This window comes from Onychostruthus taczanowskii, unplaced genomic scaffold, assembly GCF_017590055.1.
Source record: "Onychostruthus taczanowskii isolate IOZ18803 unplaced genomic scaffold, ASM1759005v1 scaffold7, whole genome shotgun sequence".
In the NCBI taxonomy this organism is placed as follows: Eukaryota; Metazoa; Chordata; class Aves; order Passeriformes; family Passeridae; genus Onychostruthus; species Onychostruthus taczanowskii.
In genome coordinates, this window is record NW_024504786.1 from 4,283,480 (window position 1) to 4,300,139 (window position 16,660).

At 42.5% G+C, this 16,660-nt stretch overlaps 2 protein-coding genes and 1 long non-coding RNA gene across 4 annotated transcripts in view; 1 reads left to right on the plus strand and 2 right to left on the minus strand.

The window, feature by feature from the left end:
* Positions 1-30: 30 nt before the first annotated feature.
* Positions 31-5,399, minus strand: CPT2 (carnitine palmitoyltransferase 2). The gene is made up of 5 exons (XM_041421323.1): positions 5,233-5,399; positions 4,397-4,477; positions 4,183-4,289; positions 1,291-2,595; positions 31-992 (listed from the first exon to the last, which is right to left on the minus strand). The coding sequence occupies exons 1-5, from the start codon at positions 5,352-5,354 to the stop codon at positions 661-663; spliced, it is 1,947 nt and encodes a 648-aa protein (XP_041277257.1). The 5' UTR covers positions 5,355-5,399; the 3' UTR covers positions 31-660.
* A 475-nt stretch (positions 5,400-5,874) lies between these two features.
* Positions 5,875-16,660, plus strand: part of SLC1A7 (solute carrier family 1 member 7) — a 48,578-nt gene continuing 37,792 nt past the window's right edge. For both annotated transcript variants that reach the window (XM_041421528.1, XM_041421529.1), the window contains exons 1-2: positions 5,875-6,961; positions 8,126-8,205. In XM_041421528.1, coding sequence (XP_041277462.1) covers positions 6,821-6,961; positions 8,126-8,205 — 221 coding nt within the window. In that variant the 5' untranslated portion in view covers positions 5,875-6,820. The remainder of the gene's footprint in view (positions 6,962-8,125; positions 8,206-16,660) is intronic.
* Positions 6,939-16,660, minus strand: part of LOC121345022 — a 56,322-nt gene continuing 46,600 nt past the window's right edge. The window contains exon 3 of the long non-coding RNA XR_005953916.1: positions 6,939-6,985. This is a non-coding gene — a long non-coding RNA (uncharacterized LOC121345022). The remainder of the gene's footprint in view (positions 6,986-16,660) is intronic.

A 16,660-nucleotide genomic window follows, 5' to 3' on the forward strand; every position in this document is an offset into this window, starting at 1 on the left:
TTTAGATATGGCAATAAAAGAACTTCGTGGTTATTAATAGGCAGCTTTATTAAAATTCAGTTGTTTCCAGTCAGTTTAACAACCTAGTTGGTGACTGCAGGTTTCTTAAAGCCTCCCACTTCATTTTTTGTGTCTCTAAAAGCTGTTATAGTGGAAAGGCTTCAAGCAGTTGAGGCACAATCAGTTCTGATATAAATTCAAGTTTAAAGAGATAAGTTAGTAAGCAAGCTTACTGCAAGAGTGCAAATGGAACCACTCTTCCATGTTTAAAATTATTGCATATATTTTTTTAAAACCAAACAGTTCAAGAGTGGTATCACAGTACTGTAGTCTGTCCGAACATTCACGGAACACAGATGTTCCAAGTTCATTAACTCAATAAAAATGCCTATTTTAGATTATGTGTTTTAAGAACACATGGATCTATTACTTAATTTGATGTAGCTAATGTCTGTATTTCCTGAAACGCATTCAAGGTCTGTAATTGATTTCTTTGAAATAGATAGAAATTTCCTAGTGAATTTAACAGTATTCAAGTTCAGTGATGACATATGAACCCAGTTAGGCTGGGCAATCTCATCCATGTTGAACACTGATTAGTATGTCAGACATAATCTGCATTTTGTTCTACAACTGTAAAGCGTTCCAATGTCTTAATGTCTAACTCCCAATTTTCTTGCCCTTTAAAACATTAAAGATATCTTCTAGTGACTTGTATATACACTGAAGGTATTCTTTACCATTCCTAGCTGGGTAAGAGGAAACATTACAACCTATCCAGTCATCTTGTACCTGATACCCTACTCCAAAGCCATCAGACACCACGGGGCCAAACCCTCCTAACTGCACAGCCGGGCTCACCAAGGTGCTGGTGGAAATGATGTTGTGATTGAGGCGAGCGTAGGCTTGGTCTTGATAGAATTCCGGCAGTGCCAGCCCCTTGGATAAGGCCAGGTAGCGCAGGCTGAAGAGGTGCCGGTCAAAGCCCTGGCCTGGAGAAAGAAAGTAACAGATGTGAGAGAGGTGCCTGACTTCTGTGGGAAGTAAACTCACCTCAGCCACAAAAGAGGAGGTCTGTAGAACTGGAGTGTATTTTTGTACTGATAGGAAATATTTTTCAGGTTTTTCATGCCCATGTCCTAGGAGAACAGGGCCTGCTTGTTTTACTGCAAGGCTCAACAGGAGCAGGAGAGTACAATCAGCATTAAAATTTTGAGTTGTAAATATTTACAGCAACCTTACCAGACATTTTAGTGCAAAAGGAGGAGCGTTTGATGCATTCCTACTTACCCATAGCAGCCTCTTTCGTCAAACGGCCGTGGTACTTGGAGCACTCCACTATCAGGTTCTGCAGCTCTTCAGTGCTGTGTTTGGAGAGTCCCTTGACAAAGGCTTCAGAGCATTTCTTTGTGTGGACAGAGGCAGGCCGTATGGTTTCTGTGCGGCCGTGCTTGAAAGCTGCAGTGCTGCAGGACTCGTACGTGGCAACAGTCTGGTCGTACTGGCGAAGGAAAGCCATCTGGAAGGCCAGCTGTGCCACAGCATCTGGGCTCACCTTCTTCTGTTTTAGCAGCTCCTTGCCCCCTTCTTGGAACTGAATCATGTTAAGAGACAGTGATTCTATAGTGGCTTCAAACTTCTGTTTGGCTTTGGTAATCCCTGCTTTTAAGGCATCGTTCAGCTTAAAGTCAAGTTTCTGCACTGCTCTGGAAGAGTCAACTGAAGCAGGCTGGGACTGGGGGCTGATGGCTGGTGTCGTGGTGCTATCTTTAAAAACCTCATTCTGGAACCTGAGCACAGCCACACCATCTCCCCAGGAATGTTCAAAATTAATCCCTGCAGTGCCATCCTTAGTTATGATAAGACTAAAGGATTTGTCATACCAGCGGTTTGCACCATCTCCATGCAACATAGTGTGGGACAAGTGCACTAAGTCTTTAATGGGAAAATCATCTAAACATAAACAAAACATAGCAGAGTCTACTTTTTGAAGAGCTTCTTCATTGCCATTGTCCAGTAGATTCTTCCTCAGCAATGCCCATGTATCTCGGTTTTCACTGGTGAGGTAGCCAAGAGGGAAGGCCGGGGCCGGACTGTTGTCACTAAGGATGTATTTCAAGTGCGCGTGTATTTCTGAGGGTTTCAGCATGTTTCCATCTCTATCAATAACATCAAACACATAAAAATTTCCATTTCTCAACACTAATAAATGTTTTGCTTTTTCATCTGTATAAAGCTCATCTTTGTCGAGCTTAGGAAGCCGTGTAGAATTGAAAAGCCTGAAGTACTGAGACATATCTAGGGGGTAAGCATTGACCATGTAGGCACCAAACCAAGAAATTGAAGAAGGCACAAAGCGGATAATTTTTTTAAAGATCTCAGTGTCACTTTTTTCTGGATTGAGGTGAAAAACCTCTGGCTCAAGGTAACCAGCCCTGAAGGTCTTCATAAAACGTATGGCAGAAACAGTCATGTTTGTAGCCCGTATGAGCTGATCGTTGTATTCCGATTTCGGATCAGGATTAAAAGACATAAATGGATTAAAATTCAAAAGAACAGGCTCACGTGCTTTGAGGTACATGTCAAACCAGGGACCTGAAAATTGAGAGTTCAGAAAGAGGTCAGAACATAAAAGCATCTTCCTGAGTCAGAAAAGAGGGTCATGTAGTCCAACAGTGATCATGAATCACACACAATGAAGCACCTTTAAACAAGACAAACATATGAAATAATTCACCCAAGGCTTCTCCCAACCCCCATTATGAAGAAGGATAGTGTTGGCTAATCATAAAAATACTGGGTTTGGAATAATCCATGTCAAGGGTGCCCATGTCATTAGTAACAAGGGCCAGCTCCCTGTTTTCTTTATGGCTCGATGATAAACCTTAACTCCCAGGACATGCAGTGCAGCTCCCCAGCTCTATTTTGGTGCATACTTACATTTGGAGTGGTTCATGCCTTTACCTACTCTTACACTATTAATTTCTGCAACTCTCTGTCACTGAGTGCATCTTGCTGAGGTTAGAAGGCTGAACCTTCTACCTGGACTGTCAGAAAGGCAATGGGCAGTTCCAGGGGCTAAGTTACAACTTTAATTACAGGTTCTTACAGGTAAGTAAGTAACACTCCTACAGTTTTAAAACCACATCTGTCATTAACACGTAGCCTTTTAAACCCAGACTTGAAAGTCCAGGGTGGAGACAACTCTACGTACTTTCAGAAACCAATTTCAAGTGGAACAGGTCTTTTATAAGGCATAAAGAAGAAAAATAACTGAGCAAAAAGCAATCCAGACCCCCCACCATTCACAAACAAAAAGCAGCATACTGGTTAGCACTGATGAACAACATAAAGCCACCACCAAGATGTTGTTCAAAGTGAATGGAAAGTGAAATACAACAAACCAAAGAGCAGTTTTTGTGAAATAATGTGGTATTTTCTGCAGACTGAGTGGCAGCAAACACCTTAACAGGCAGTCTGAACACACAGCAGGGACAGAAGTGCATTCACTGGGCAACATGGAAACTCCTACTTCCATAGGCATTTGACTATTTCCATCTCTGCTATCTAATACTTTCATGAGCAGACACTTGTACATGGAAGCAATACTAAAGCAGAATAATCAAAAGTAAGAATAATCTATACACATGCTCTCCCTCTCCTGATTTGTTTCTATTTATTCTCATTTTCCTATTACTGTCACTCCTTTTCTTTGGCTCCTTAAAAGAATATAGTTTTGTAGTTTTAAGGGCTTTTAAACCCCAGCTACTGACCACATCTGCCTCCCACATTTAGTTATATTCTGTGACCCCTCCACTCCCTCAAAGTTTAGTTTCTTGCTAAATAACATGGAATTATTTGGAAATGATTGCTTCAGTTTCCTTAAGGGAAGTGCTAGATAAGCTCCTCTTTAACCTAAACCTATAAACTCATGAAAAAATATCATTATTCTACTATCTATCTACCCAGAATTCGGATAGAATAGATGACATTAGATAATGAGCATTCTTCTTTCTACCAGCCTCTGAAATTGCTCAAATACAGCCACAGAGGGTGTTCACAGAAGGTTATTCCAAGCTTCTGGGCTACACTAAGTTTCAGCCTATAACACTTATGGCATCATGAGCAATTATGAAGTATGATGATCTACAGACTTGTCCTACACCCAGCAGGCCAACGTACCTGTGATGTAACTTGTGTGCTTGTTCTGATTGTCTTGAGCAACCAGTTCCTCATGCAGCTCTCTTCCAATCCCCTTTTCAAAGGCATGAGCAAGTTCTTCAGTTTTCCTACAACAATCAAGAAAAGAGTCAAAATGCTGTCACAAGTCACATTTCTTATGTTAACACTTGGTTTGGAAACAGAACATGACACTGCAATGTGTGTTTGTCCATACCTGAACTGGTCATCATTTAAAAGTGGTTTCTGGGCATTCAGGTATCTCGTAATTGTATCTTCTAGCTTGGGAACTGGCAGTCTGAAGGAAGTGGAACACAGAGAAATGCACTTGATGAGCAAGGGTGTGTTTCTTACACAGTCATCTCCCTTTGCCTCCTTTCTTCCATATCCTTCCTTATACTATTATATATACTATACATACAAAAATGTATACGCACTATACTGTATATACTGTTATATATAAATTTGGGTAATACTTATGCATGTTATTCAAATGCCTCATAAGTTTCTTGTGGAATAAGAGAAGCAAGGAACTAGATGGACACCAGTCAGCACCATAATACTCTTGGGAAATAAGGCAGAAAATCAAATTGACTGTCTTTTTACAAAGGTACTGCAGTGATGGGAGCTAATTCCTTACAAGAAATACAGCGACAGGAACCGCTGCTAGCTCTGTAGAAGGAACAGTTCTGTTGCCAGCCCTGTTCGGCCCCTCCCTCCCCTCACAGCTGGGTGCTGGACATCCCTTTCTCACAAATTTTCTATTCGGTATCTTTGTCAGCTTTCTCTGAGCCTGAGTTAAGTTTCCTATAGCACAACCCCGTTACACTCTCGGGGTTACTTTGGGCGCCAAGGGGATGTTTCAGTAGCAGGCTTGTAACCGCTTACAGCGACACTCGGAAAGCCGAACCCGCTCCCCTGCACACAGCGAGCCGCGCACCGCGGCGCCCAGGGAGGGCGGACGTTCCCTCTGCCCTCTCCTCACAGCGGACACCCGGGGCAGCCGCCTCCGCCCCCTGCCCGCGTCCCCTCGGAGCGGCGGCCCCGCCGTACCTGGGCAGGCTCTTCTGGTAGTGCATGGTGGGCACGATGCTGCGGTGCAGGAACTCGGCGGCGCCCGCGCCGCTGTAGCCGCGCCGCCCCGGAGCCGCCCTCAGCAGCTGCCGCGCCGCCATGATGGCGTCAGGCCCGCGCCCGGAGCCCCGCCCGCCGCGCTCGGAGCCCCGCCCGCCGCGCCCGGAGCCCCGCCCGCCGCGCCCGGAGCCCCGGGAACGAACGGGAAAAGCCAAGCGTTTTTCTGTTATTCCATTCCAAAAGTCAATTGGATACGTGCTGCTAAGGTAGCGAAGTTACCAGGGTGTTGGGGCCGTTCAGCATCAGTCCTCTTACTTACACTCTAATAAAACGTTCTGATTCGTTAATAAAATTTTCTGCAATCCTCTTTTTTTTTTTTTCTGCAATGCACTTCTTCTTGTTTTATGTTCACATACAGACTGCAAGTCTTTTTTCTTTTATTTCTCCCCACCCCACGTTTTTTTTTTTCCTGGGTGTGTGTATCCATATGTCCTACCGACTCCACAGGATTGAGATCCTGCCCCAAAAAAGAACAGTTTAATCTCTCCTGAGGTTTTTTTCACTCATACACGAGCATGCAACAACAAACACTTGATCACGGTATAAAATGTAATATTATAAACACACAACCTTCTTGTACTGTGGGGAATATTTTCCATAAAAACTTTGAATAATGTCAGAGTATACCAAAAACTACAGAAACGCTTTCATAAGAAAGCATGGCATGTGAATGGTTATGGTGGTGTATTTTTATCAGACACTCACTAGCATAAAAAGCAGCATTGGGATTGAATGCGGACACAGCAAAGGAAAGGAAAGCAATCCCTGTGGCTTAGTCTGATAATCCTCTGAAAGTAAATTGGCCCTACTCTAATCAACATAGTGGTTGGAAGAAAAGTGAAATCATTTCACTTCCAAGATAATAAATGCCCAGTGACAGAAGGTGTCCTTGCATGTTCCAGTCTGTGGCTATTTCCTGTTTGATGCGTGTCTCTCATGCTGCTCATTCAGCCTTTTTTTGGCAATGAAAACAAAAAAAACCCAAGCCTGCTTTAATTAATGAAGTCCAGTTTCACCTAGCTTGCCCTGCTGTGATAGTCCTGTTCAAAACGTCACCTGCTCTGCCCTTTGGGAAAACTCTGTGTGAATTCTCTGTGTGAATGCTGGCTTGCAGGGCTGCCTTTCTGGGTTTGGGTGTCCAGACCCCAAACTGGGAAGGCTGAGGAATGCATCTCCTTTCCCCAAAGAGCGTCACTTTGTTTTGAACTGGTCTTGTTTTAGAAATACTACTGCATTCTGTTCTAATTTTCCAGAGCCCCCTAATCTTCTTCCAGGCTCTTAATGATGTAGTTGATAATAGGATTGTTGGTATTAATTTGGAACAATAATGCCAGCTGCTTGCTTGGTGGCTATTGGCAGAGGGGTGACCTTGCGGGTCAGCTAAGCAGAACTGGAAGTGCTTTGATCTGATCTATACAGAGCCAGATCTGTGCACCCGAACAAGAGGAGCGAGTGAATTCTCTCCCCATGGGATGCTGATTCTTCTCCAAAGAGCAGGCAGGACAGCATGGCCGGGGCCCTGGATGCAATCCTCGCTCGGATCAAAGATGTTTGTAAAAGGAACGGGCTGCTCATCCTCTCCGTGCTGTCCGTCACCATCGGCTGCCTCCTGGGATTCTTCCTGAGGACCAGGCGCCTCTCCCAGCAGGTAAGAGCAGCTCACAGCAAGTCCCTGCAGAGGAAATGCCAGACTTACATAACAAAAGACATATGCACCTTGGGGAGCTTCAGGGTGGGCTTTGGAAGGTAAAAGTCACTTGTGTGTGTTCGTTAAAATTGTTTGATTTCATCTATTTGTCAATCTGTGCTGTCCTTTGGGTCTTTCCACACATTCTCAAACAATAGGTTAGCAAAGGATTCTGGTCTCTCAGACTCCTGGGAAGCGTAGCAGGAGCACAGCAGAATGTTGCAGGTATGGATAATAACAGTGGGCATTTAAGCTAGATGAAATGTAGCATTTCATAGAGGCCTGCAGAAACTGGTAGTGCAATATACTGCATTTTATACTATTTTGGAACACATACAGCTAAAGAAAACACTGGGAATATTTTTCAGCATCAGATGCACAGGGGTGCAGATGTTTATATTACACTAATGGTGTTTCATATTAATAAATATGGGATTTCCCATCATTAGCAGAACATGTTACTGAAGTCACTTGGGGAATTCTCCCCCAGCATACTTCAACTAAGCCCTTTGCAGGTGCTCATTTCTACTGTATCAGTCAGACAGACTAGACAGCAACATGCATTAATAAATGCACTGTTTGAGCACAAAATAGAAATCTCAGTTAAAAAATAAGGCATTTAGTAAATGCAACTAAATTAAATCAATTCTGGCCTCTGCTACTGCAAACCACTCTCTGTCTGAACATTGTTTGTGTCCAAGCCGTAGCTTCAAATACATTTAGGAAAACAGACAAAATGCAGAATGGAGAGATTATTCAGGGCAACTGGTTAACAGTAGTCTCCAAGAGATGGCACATTTCATTTTTGTCTTCCTTTGGACAGGAATGAGCAATGCAAATAATCTCTCCATTCTGAGAGTCTTGGAGACTGAGTAGTCTCCAAGAGATGGCACATTTCATTTTTGTCTTCCTTTGGACAGGAATGAGCAATGCAGTGTGTTTATTGAATACGAACACATTATGTAATCTAATTAATTTTAAAATTACCTTTTAAAGCCTGCTATCTTGTCTTTGCACCAAAGGTGCAGATTCTAGCAATGTTATCTGATCCACAGCTCTAGCAGCACTTGTGAGGACAGTCAGTCTTTAGCTCAAAACAATAAGCATCTCTCCATGTATTTCCAGGAAATTAGTTACTTCCAGTTTCCTGGTGAGTTACTGATGAGGATGCTGAAAATGCTGATTCTCCCTCTGGTTGTCTCAAGGTAAGAAAAGACAATTATTATTCCAGTAACTTTTGAAGTCCTAAATGAGATTTGTCATCACAATGGTTTAGTTGTGACTGAATTAGGTGACAGTGCCAGAGGCATCGGTGCTGCTGCACATTCATATTTATAGTGGAGCCATAAACATGCATTTAAGTTGATAGAATCATTTCTGCCATACATCATTTCTGCCTCATGTAGGTACTATTTCCTTTAAAATTAATGTGTTGGGGGTTTTTTGTTTTCTTTTTCCCCTGTAATGGGAGGACTTTTCCCTTCAAGATACTTAGAAGTTAAATACACAGAATAAATAACCCACCTTATCAAAAAGCCTGCCTTAAATCTAAACAATTAAAATAATACACTACACAAATATGATGAAAAGCACAGTTCATTTGTAGTGTCCTGCAGTATTCTGAGGTGTGCTGTATGTGTTTATAGTATGATAAATATTGAAAAAACCTTGTGTTTCCAGTGAACCAATAATATATAGCTGTCTTTGGCTGGAAGTGAAAGTGATTTCTTAGTTTGTTAAAGATAGAACCTTCAGTGGTGGCACTTTGTATCAGTAGCAGAATTAATGATCTCAGTGCTGGTTCTGACTGGTGCATGGCAGCTGCCTTTGCAGTGGGAGGGTGTAACTCAGGGCAGGCTTTCCCCTAAGTCTGACTGCCTTCCCACTGACTGCAGTCCCAAAAACACACCAGCTGGATGGCCAAAAACTCTCTCATGTGCCGAGGCTGAGAGCTTATTAAAGAGATGGAAAGTAACAAAGCTAACTTTACCAGAGCTAAGGAAAAATTACTGCAGTATTTGGTTCCAGTTCTGGAGCCTAATTCATACATCAAGACCTCATCTTCCACACTGAGAAAAAAACAAGTTTCAGATCACTGACAATTGCTGAAAATGAACATGATTAACAGCACTAATTTTATTTTTAAATCATCTCCCCTGACATCTGCCTTCTCATGGTTTTTCACAGAACAAAGCTGAGTCATGGTGCTTTGTGCATGAAACTGGTTTTACAACCACAGACTCACACCGGGTCCTGGCCCATGCATCTAGAGAATACCAACACAAAACATGTAAGGAGATATTTTTTTGAGAGGAGAAAGGAGATTCTTCCAAAGAAAACAAGAGTCTTACATGAGGAAGTGACATAGTAAGGAGGACAGAAAAGACCTGGAGCAGATTTACATGTCCTTGCCTAAAATGTGTAGTTCTTTAGATCCTCTAGTATATTTAGAGATGTTAGGAAGAGCAGCAGCAGTAGGAAAGAGCTGCTCTGGCACAACCTGTGATGTTGCCTGGAGATGTGACAGCTCTGAGCCTCACTGTCACAGCAGCTGCACTGTGTCCTCTGAGGTGGAGAGAAACTTTACAAACCTTCAAAGAGGTTCCATTATCCTTGCAAGTGTGAGTCCATCTCCCTGTATAACAAACCAGCAGTGCCTGCTAGTACAAATTGCAATGGCAGGGTTTGCAAGAAAAAAACACTCCAGATACAACAACATTCTTGTACAGTCTGGGCATTTTTGGCTGGTTGTCTTTTTTTTTTTTTAATAACAAGCACTGTGTTTTCCACACATATTTCATAAAATCAGTAAACCAGTACTGTATTTTTACCAATCTGCATGCACATTTATACTACATTTCTTTGTGGATTTGGAATATCCTCAGCCTGTTCTGCCAGAGCACTGGCATTTAAATTATCTTTTATATTACTCTCTATTATTGTTTACAAAAGCCAGGAGCACAGCACCATAAAAAAGAATTCTAAATATTGCTCTCCTAGTTGAAATTAATGCAAGTTTTTCTTTGAACACACAAGCAAAGAAATTGCTTGTAAAGAAAAGGAGAGGTGAGAAAGGAAGATTTAAAGAGAGACTTAGTGCAAACTATCCTGTTTCCAAGTCCAGAACTTATTTTGAAGGCTTTAAGCAGAAGTAAAAAGTGGCAACTGGATAGGTCAGAAGACTGACAATAGACTAGAAAATCTTGTATTTACAGACCACTAGCAGAAATCCAGCCTTAAACAGAAATATCTGAAAATTTGTATTCCCCCTCTTGACCTGATTGTTAGAGTTAAAACAGAACTTTGCAGATTGTATTCATTAGGAATGAGGAAATTACGATAGTCAGGTATCTCTGAATGATGTTTATTTTAAAAGTTCCTTGGATGCAGAGGAAATCTGTCAAACAACAGGAGACCATTTCTTCAAAGTACAGTTTCTTGATTTCCTGAACTTTGATCCTGCTCCTGGAACTGCTCTATCCCAGAGCTCCTGTACCTATTTCTGATGTCTCCTGTCATTTATGGTCTCACTTCTTTCTTTTCCCAGACAGAAAAATCTTGGAAAAGCAACCATTACCCATTAGCCTGTCAGTCTGAGCCCTGCATGAGCTTTTGTTTTTGTTGAGGCATGGACCTTCATGAAGGGTGGGGGTTGAAATTATTTCAGCTATCTAGATACATAAACAAGCTTCATAGCATCATAGAAAAACTCTGAAATAAGTATGTATTTATTGCACCCATGCTCTGCCTGGGATTTAGCCCTGCTCATACCTGTCAGTATCTGCTGTGTGTAGAGTTTGCTCTTCTTACCTGCAAGAACAGGTGAGACAACACAATACTTCTGTTGGCAAGATAATTACAAATATTTGACAGTTCATGTCTGCCCAAGGGATACTCAGTACTGGAACCTTACAAGGCCAAATTTTAGAGCCTGTAGTTACTAGATGCACGCTGCTTACTTTATGTGTAAACACAGGATACTGCTGATAGACCTGGGAATGGAAATATTAAAAGACCTCGGAGAGAATAGGAGCCAAATCTGATTTTTTAATTACACATTTAGACACTGTCCAAGCTCTTACTGCAGCCAGACAGAGAGATGTCCTCAACAAGCCTGAAAGATCAGCTGCAGAAGTTCTGAAGTTCCCTGATTCTCTCTGGGACAGAAGCTTTGATCCTCATTTGACAGGGACAATGCAAACAGTGTATTTTCCTCCTTATACGCAAAACGTTTCAGCCTTCAACAGATCTCAGGTTTTCCAGCAGACACGCGCACAGCTGCCCGTGCATCCTGCCCCGAAGCTCTGTGTATCAAACCCCTCAGGCAGATCCCGCTGCCCAGGTTTGTTAAACGCCCTTTCCTCGCCCCTCCGGCACTCCCGGCGCGGCCGGAGGCTCGGGCGGTGACACCCTGCAATGCACCCGGCGGCCAGCGGGCGGCTCTGCCGGGACACCGAGCACCCGCGCCTCGCTCCCCGCCCGTGTTCCCGCATCCCGGGGATTGCCGGTACCACTGCCCGGGCTCCCGCATCCCGGGGATTGCCGGTACCACTGCCCGTGTTCCCGCATCCCGGGGATTGCCGGTACCACTGCCCGTGTTCCCGCATCCCGGGGATTGCCGGTACCACTGCCCGGGCTCCCGCATCCCGGGGATTGCCGGTACCACGGTCCGGGCTCCCGCATCCCGGGGATTGCCGGTACCACTGCCCGTGTTCCCGCATCCCGGGGATTGCCGGTACCACTGCCCGTGTTCCCGCATCCCGGGGATTGCCGCTGCCACTCCCTATCCAGAAAATAATAAACCTTCCACTTTCTTTCACTGTGGTTAGTTATAAACTTCCTCAGGCACACACACAAATGGGATTCCTTCACCTGTTCCCAGGACAAGCTGATCGGAGCAGGGATACCTGTGCATCACCTGAGTTTCTCAACTTCTTAAATGCTCTAAGTAATCAATTCTGATGTCAATGGTTTTGTGCTCTGCATGACACAAAATACTGGGAAAGGAACAGAGACTCAACTTTCTCCTTAATATCTTCTCACCTTTGCTAAAGGCAATATAAACCCTCTAACCTGCTCCTGTCTGTGCCAGCTCCAGCACAGCCCCGGAGTGCTGGCAGGCACTGTGCCACAACTCGCACACTATCACCTTCCTTCAGAGCATTTTTGTGCCCATTCCCTGCCCCATCATCTTCAGCTCATGTTATCAGCTTTGTACTGATCAGTTCCCAGTGGGCCAAAAACTTGATTTTCAGTAAGCATGACTGCTTCGACTTAAGCTTTTTGTGGAGGCTGGTACTGAAACCTGATCTGTCACAAGTGCAAGTTTTGAAGAATATGATTGTACTGGAATAATACTGAATAATTCACCACTGCTGAGGCATTTCTAATGCTGGTGTTTGGCATGGATTCCTCCCAGCAGGCAGAGAACTCACACTGGCATTTTCCACAGAACAGAAATGCAGCTCTCCCTCTCTGTTCACAAGGCAGAGGTGCAGGTGAGCCCGCAGGGAAGGAGCAGATCTGGCTCCCAGCACTGCACTGCTGCCGCAGGCAGAGCCACCTCATGTCCTAAAACGAGCTGCAAAATGTGTGCTGCCCCCCGGGAGGAAGGCTGGAGGAGAGGCAGGGCGTGCAGACCCTGGTTCTTTCTCAAGTTCATTCCAGAAGCCCACACATTACTTCTCTCCTGTATATGTGAAGTTTGACAGCCCTTTCAGGAACATGACCCTCTCTGAATTAATGTCATTAGTAAGGGCTCTCACAGTGTTTGACTGCACAAGCCTTGGTCGTTCAGAAAAGCAGGCTAAAGGCAGAGTTACACAGGTTGGCACCAGCTGAACATACAGAGTTCCCTTTGTCCTGTGTGTCTGATTATGTATGTCAGAGAAAGTTGCATCCTTTATTCCAGCACTCTCCTTGTTTATATGATTAAGCTTTTGTCTGGAAAAAGATACAGGGCCAAGTTTTCTAGGACTGTGGTTAGCAGTCAGCAGTGAGAGTGGGAAAAGAATTGTCAGGTCAGACTCAAACTGTTTAGCTGTTGTAACAGCCTGGTTATATTCCCTTTGGAAAACACAGTTTAGTTTTTTAAGCTTAGGAAGATAATTGCATTTTTTATTTATTTACCACCAACCATTTTCTAGATGTTTAAGAAATATTCAGTAGCAGAGATTTGCTCCTTTTCCATGAGCAGATCCTGTTAAAGAAATATTATTCCCTTTATAGTCAGAATAAAAGAACTGATTTGACCTGTATTTTTTAAATTATAGAGCTTGTTCCTTTGGGTATGTTGCACTTGGTACAAACAACAAGTGTATGCTAATAAAATTTCATATTTACTTGAAGGCTCATTTGGGGCTAGTAATAAATATTAGTTACTATTGTGGTTTTGTTGATGAATTAAATACAATATTCTAAATATAGTGCTGTCTTTCTTTAAAGGGATTCCTGTCCATAATGCCATCAGTTCTGGTAATCCTTCATCCTTCTGCTCACATTCCCGAGTTGGTGATTCTTACTCATGCTCTTAAAGCCTAGTATTTAATTAAAAACTTCTCTTTACTAGTACCCTTTTCCCCGTACTTTTTCCCCAGCTCTCTGACTGGGGAACACACTGGCATTTGCACATCTCACCAATGACAGGTATTGCTCATTGTGTTTTGGTATTCCGACATTGTTTGGCTGCATGGGGCCATACCAAATTGGCCATTGGCCTGGGCAGGTTGTGTTGGGCATTGTTTGTTTGTTCTCAGCTGCAGATGAAACTGGCAATAAACCTCACACAGACTGTTCCTCTGTTTTGCTACTTAAGATCATCATTTCCTAGAGATGAAAAGTTTGACCCAAACCCTCCAAGACCTGCACGGCAATTGACAATTTACTATGAACATAAACCACTGTCTGATAAAATCAGTATAATATCCATTCAGAAGGAAAACAGATGTCTAAAAGGCTATGAATTTTTTTTCTGTTTATGGTTATATTTAAATAATGAGGACAAGCAAAATTAATTTACTCATTAATACTGCGTTTTACGTGAATGAGAATTCCTCTAATACATCTCTGGTATTTACACATATTACACATAATTTACCTGAAGACCAAATGAGAAAGGGTGGATAACAGAAGGTTCTGGTCAGTTTGAGCTTGGTGTTTTCTGCTATGTATGTGTTAAACTATTCCTCTTAATACCAGCTGCTCTGTTCTTATCCTTGTGCCACTGCCAGACTGGGGTGTATTTAAAAGACAAGCAGCTGTGGCACTTGGGGACATGGTTTAGTGGGGACTTGGCAGTGCTGGGGGAAGGAACAGTTGGGGTTAAAGATCTTAGAGGTCTTTTCCAAACTAAAAAAATCCTATGGTTCTACAATCGAGTGCAATCAAATTTATGTACTATATTATCTAGGGAGGTGCTCAGGAGCAGCTGCAAAATGCTGCCTCTGGGTCTCTAAAGAGCCTGCTCAGAAAAATGTTCCGTGAAGCACCAAGGCAGAAGTATTTTCCATAGAATGAAATTGCTTTGGGAACACAGGGCTTGTTTTCTTCACATTATTGGACTGTGGACTTTTCCCTCTGTTTCACCTCTACTGGCACTGAGGAACAGGCCTTCCCCAGCAGAGGAGGGTAAACCTGGTGGGATGTGTATGGGGAAATCTGTGGGGGACCTGAATGGTACCATAAAGTGCAGAGAGTCCCATTTCTGCACTACCTGTCACGTGTAACACTGTGATGTGAATAATAACAAAAGTACATTTCACCCCAGTGAGAACAAGTTGTTAGCTCGGATATATCATCTCAAACCTTTATTATGGAGAAAAGTGTAGAGAAGTGAGTTTTAAGGAGATGACTAGAGGGAATAAATATATTTATTTTTAGAATGAAAAGCAAAACTACTTGGATGAAACTGAAAGATAAGGATTACCCAAGGGTAAGAAGAAGCAGCCAGAAAGCAATCTCACTTGACACCATTATACTATTTTCATTTCTCCATATTGCTATTGTATTGCAGAACTGGTATCAGATTACCCCAAAAGTCATCACTTGAGATGGCTTCAGCTTGTAGAGGAAAGTTTTTATCCCTCCTCCATGCCTGAGACATCTTCAGAAGTTTCTCCACATTATCATCTGGAATATTTTCAATGCCATTAGCTGTGTTTAGGAATGTTAAGTCTAATTATCAGATCCAATACTGTTTTCTAGTGTTTTCTTTTGTTTGTGCAACCCAGATGTCCAGACTGTTTCCATGAAAAATGACATGTTGCAATTACACATCATAATGACAAAATTGGACCGACCCAGTAGAAATTATTTAGGGAGTGTCAGTAGGGATCTAGTGACATGCAAGAGGAATCTGTGGTCACAGAGTGAATGGGTGTGGAAAGCACTGAAAGGATTACAAATGGGGGATGAACTGTTTGCGACCTGACAGAATTTTTCTGGAGTCCTCTGAGAGCTCTAAAATACTTAGTGCCTCACAAAGGAATGAGAATGACATGTGGAGCTTGAGGGGCTGGCTGGATTCCCTCTGTTTTCTTAGACAAAAAACAGCTGAATAAATCTGACATTTGTTTATAAACCAAATTTATGTTTCAAATCCTTTTGGTTTTTGCTTAATCTAAAAATGCTTGAAAGAACTGACAGAATCCAAAAATTGAGTATTAATAAGATTCTTGGCTCCTTCCACCATGTGAAGCTGCACATCCATATTTAATAGATCATTTGGGTTTGTTTGCATCCTGACCTTTGAATCTAGGAAACACCTTTTTTAAAATCAGAACAGCTGAAATCAACAAGCCAACCTGAATTCTGTAGGAGCTACACTGCAATGCCCTTTGTCAGTCAGTGACCAAAGTTTGCTGTTCATCCCTTCCAGGGCTCACAGATGTATCACAGTAACCTCACATATGCAGGTGACAGAAAGCCTGCATTGGACATCAGCCTTCACTGTGTCTGTATAAAGTCCTGCCTTATTTATATTAGTCCATAAAAGCAGATTTCCTATTACACAAGAAAGAGAAAATAAAATGCATCATGTGAATTCCTGGCAGGATTTTTGCTGTGTATGTCAATTTGTCATTAAGAGTTACAAGTGTTAGATTTTAAAGAAGATATTAATATTTTCGGTAAAAAATAAAAATCTTACTATTTTATAAAGCAATTTAAGAAACCAATTCTCAAAATTATGCATGTTATGATGCATTAGAAATGCAGACTGGTTGCTTTCCTATCAGCCTAGCTGTAAAATTAAACATAATCACTGCTAACAGTGTATTGATCTTCTGACATGTTTTTGTTGCTTTTGTTGCTTGAAGATCGAGAGCCAGATTTTCCATCGTGCCTGACACCTTTGGGCTTCCACTGTGTTTGCTAAAATAGCAACATACTGGGGCTCTGAAAAGTGAATGCACATTTCAAGTGTTATTTACAGCTGATAATCCAACCATGCAGAAACTGCTGCAGCAGTCCTGTTTGTAGAACTGCTACCACTTTCTGCATTTGTTTTTTTTCTGAGCTTAGACATGATTTCATTTATGTCAAGATGTCTAAACTTTAAAAAAGCTGTTTTCTATTAGTGTATTTGCACAGGAGATGAACCTCAGTAGCCCCTTGGACCTTCAGGAGGGTTCCAGACTTGTCAACTCCTTTGAAAATCAGGCT

What these genes read in the sequence shown, in the direction of transcription:
- CPT2 (XM_041421323.1), bottom strand. Translation starts at nt 5,354, where the DNA reads ATGGCGGCGCGGCAGCTGCTGAGGGCGGCTCCGGGGCGGCGCGGCTAC. An exon ending in TTAAATGATGACCAGTTCAG is followed by an intron (nt 4,290 to 4,396) that starts GTATGGACAAAC and finishes TGATTGTTGTAG; the next exon opens with GAAAACTGAAGAACTTGCTC. An exon ending in GCACACAAGTTACATCACAG is followed by an intron (nt 2,596 to 4,182) that starts GTACGTTGGCCT and finishes CTCAATTTTCAG; the next exon opens with GTCCCTGGTTTGACATGTAC.